This window comes from Lipotes vexillifer, unplaced genomic scaffold, assembly GCF_000442215.2.
Source record: "Lipotes vexillifer unplaced genomic scaffold, Lipotes_vexillifer_v1.1 scaffold253, whole genome shotgun sequence".
Classification (NCBI taxonomy): domain Eukaryota; kingdom Metazoa; phylum Chordata; class Mammalia; order Artiodactyla; family Lipotidae; genus Lipotes; species Lipotes vexillifer.
This window is the reverse complement of record NW_006780322.1, coordinates 3,602,530-3,602,981: the sequence shown is the minus strand read 5'-3', so window position 1 is coordinate 3,602,981 and position 452 is coordinate 3,602,530. Positions and strand designations below refer to the sequence as shown.

Here is a 452-nt window from a genome sequence, read left to right as displayed (position 1 = left end):
CGGTTCAGCCAGAGGTGCGGGGCCACATTGGCTCCATCAAAAGGCTCCAGGACAAAGGCGTCCTCCCGGCGGCCCTCCCAGCTCCTGGCTGCACTCCCGGCCATCCCTCTGCTTTCCTCTGGAACTGCAGCAGCAGCCCACACCAGGTAGAGAAAGCCACAGAGCAGCGCTGGTGCAATCACGCTGGAGCACGAGGCCTCCCTAAGCAAAGTGTTGCTCGGTATTCGCCATGGGCAGGCAGAGGGACCAGGTGAGGGTTGTCTGACCGACTGCTGGGTGCAGAGACGGAGAGCTGCTGTAGCCTGCTCACTCTGCAGAGCCTTTTTGATGCCTAGCCTGAGCCCCCAGGGCTCCCCATTTGCCTTTGTTCTGGGAGCTCCGCCCCGCTCCTCCTACCCTCCTGCCAACATCCTGTCCATCTAGCAGGATCAGTACCTCACCCTCCTGCATTC

At 61.7% G+C, this 452-nt stretch overlaps 1 protein-coding gene across 1 annotated transcript in view; it reads right to left on the bottom strand.

The window, feature by feature from the left end:
* ASPRV1 (aspartic peptidase retroviral like 1) overlaps positions 1-104 on the bottom strand; it is a 1,028-nt gene extending 924 nt beyond the window's left edge. The window contains exon 1 of the mRNA XM_007453412.1: positions 3-104. Coding sequence (XP_007453474.1) covers positions 3-104 — 102 coding nt within the window. The remainder of the gene's footprint in view (positions 1-2) is intronic.
* Between the last annotated feature and the right edge of the window lie 348 nt (positions 105-452).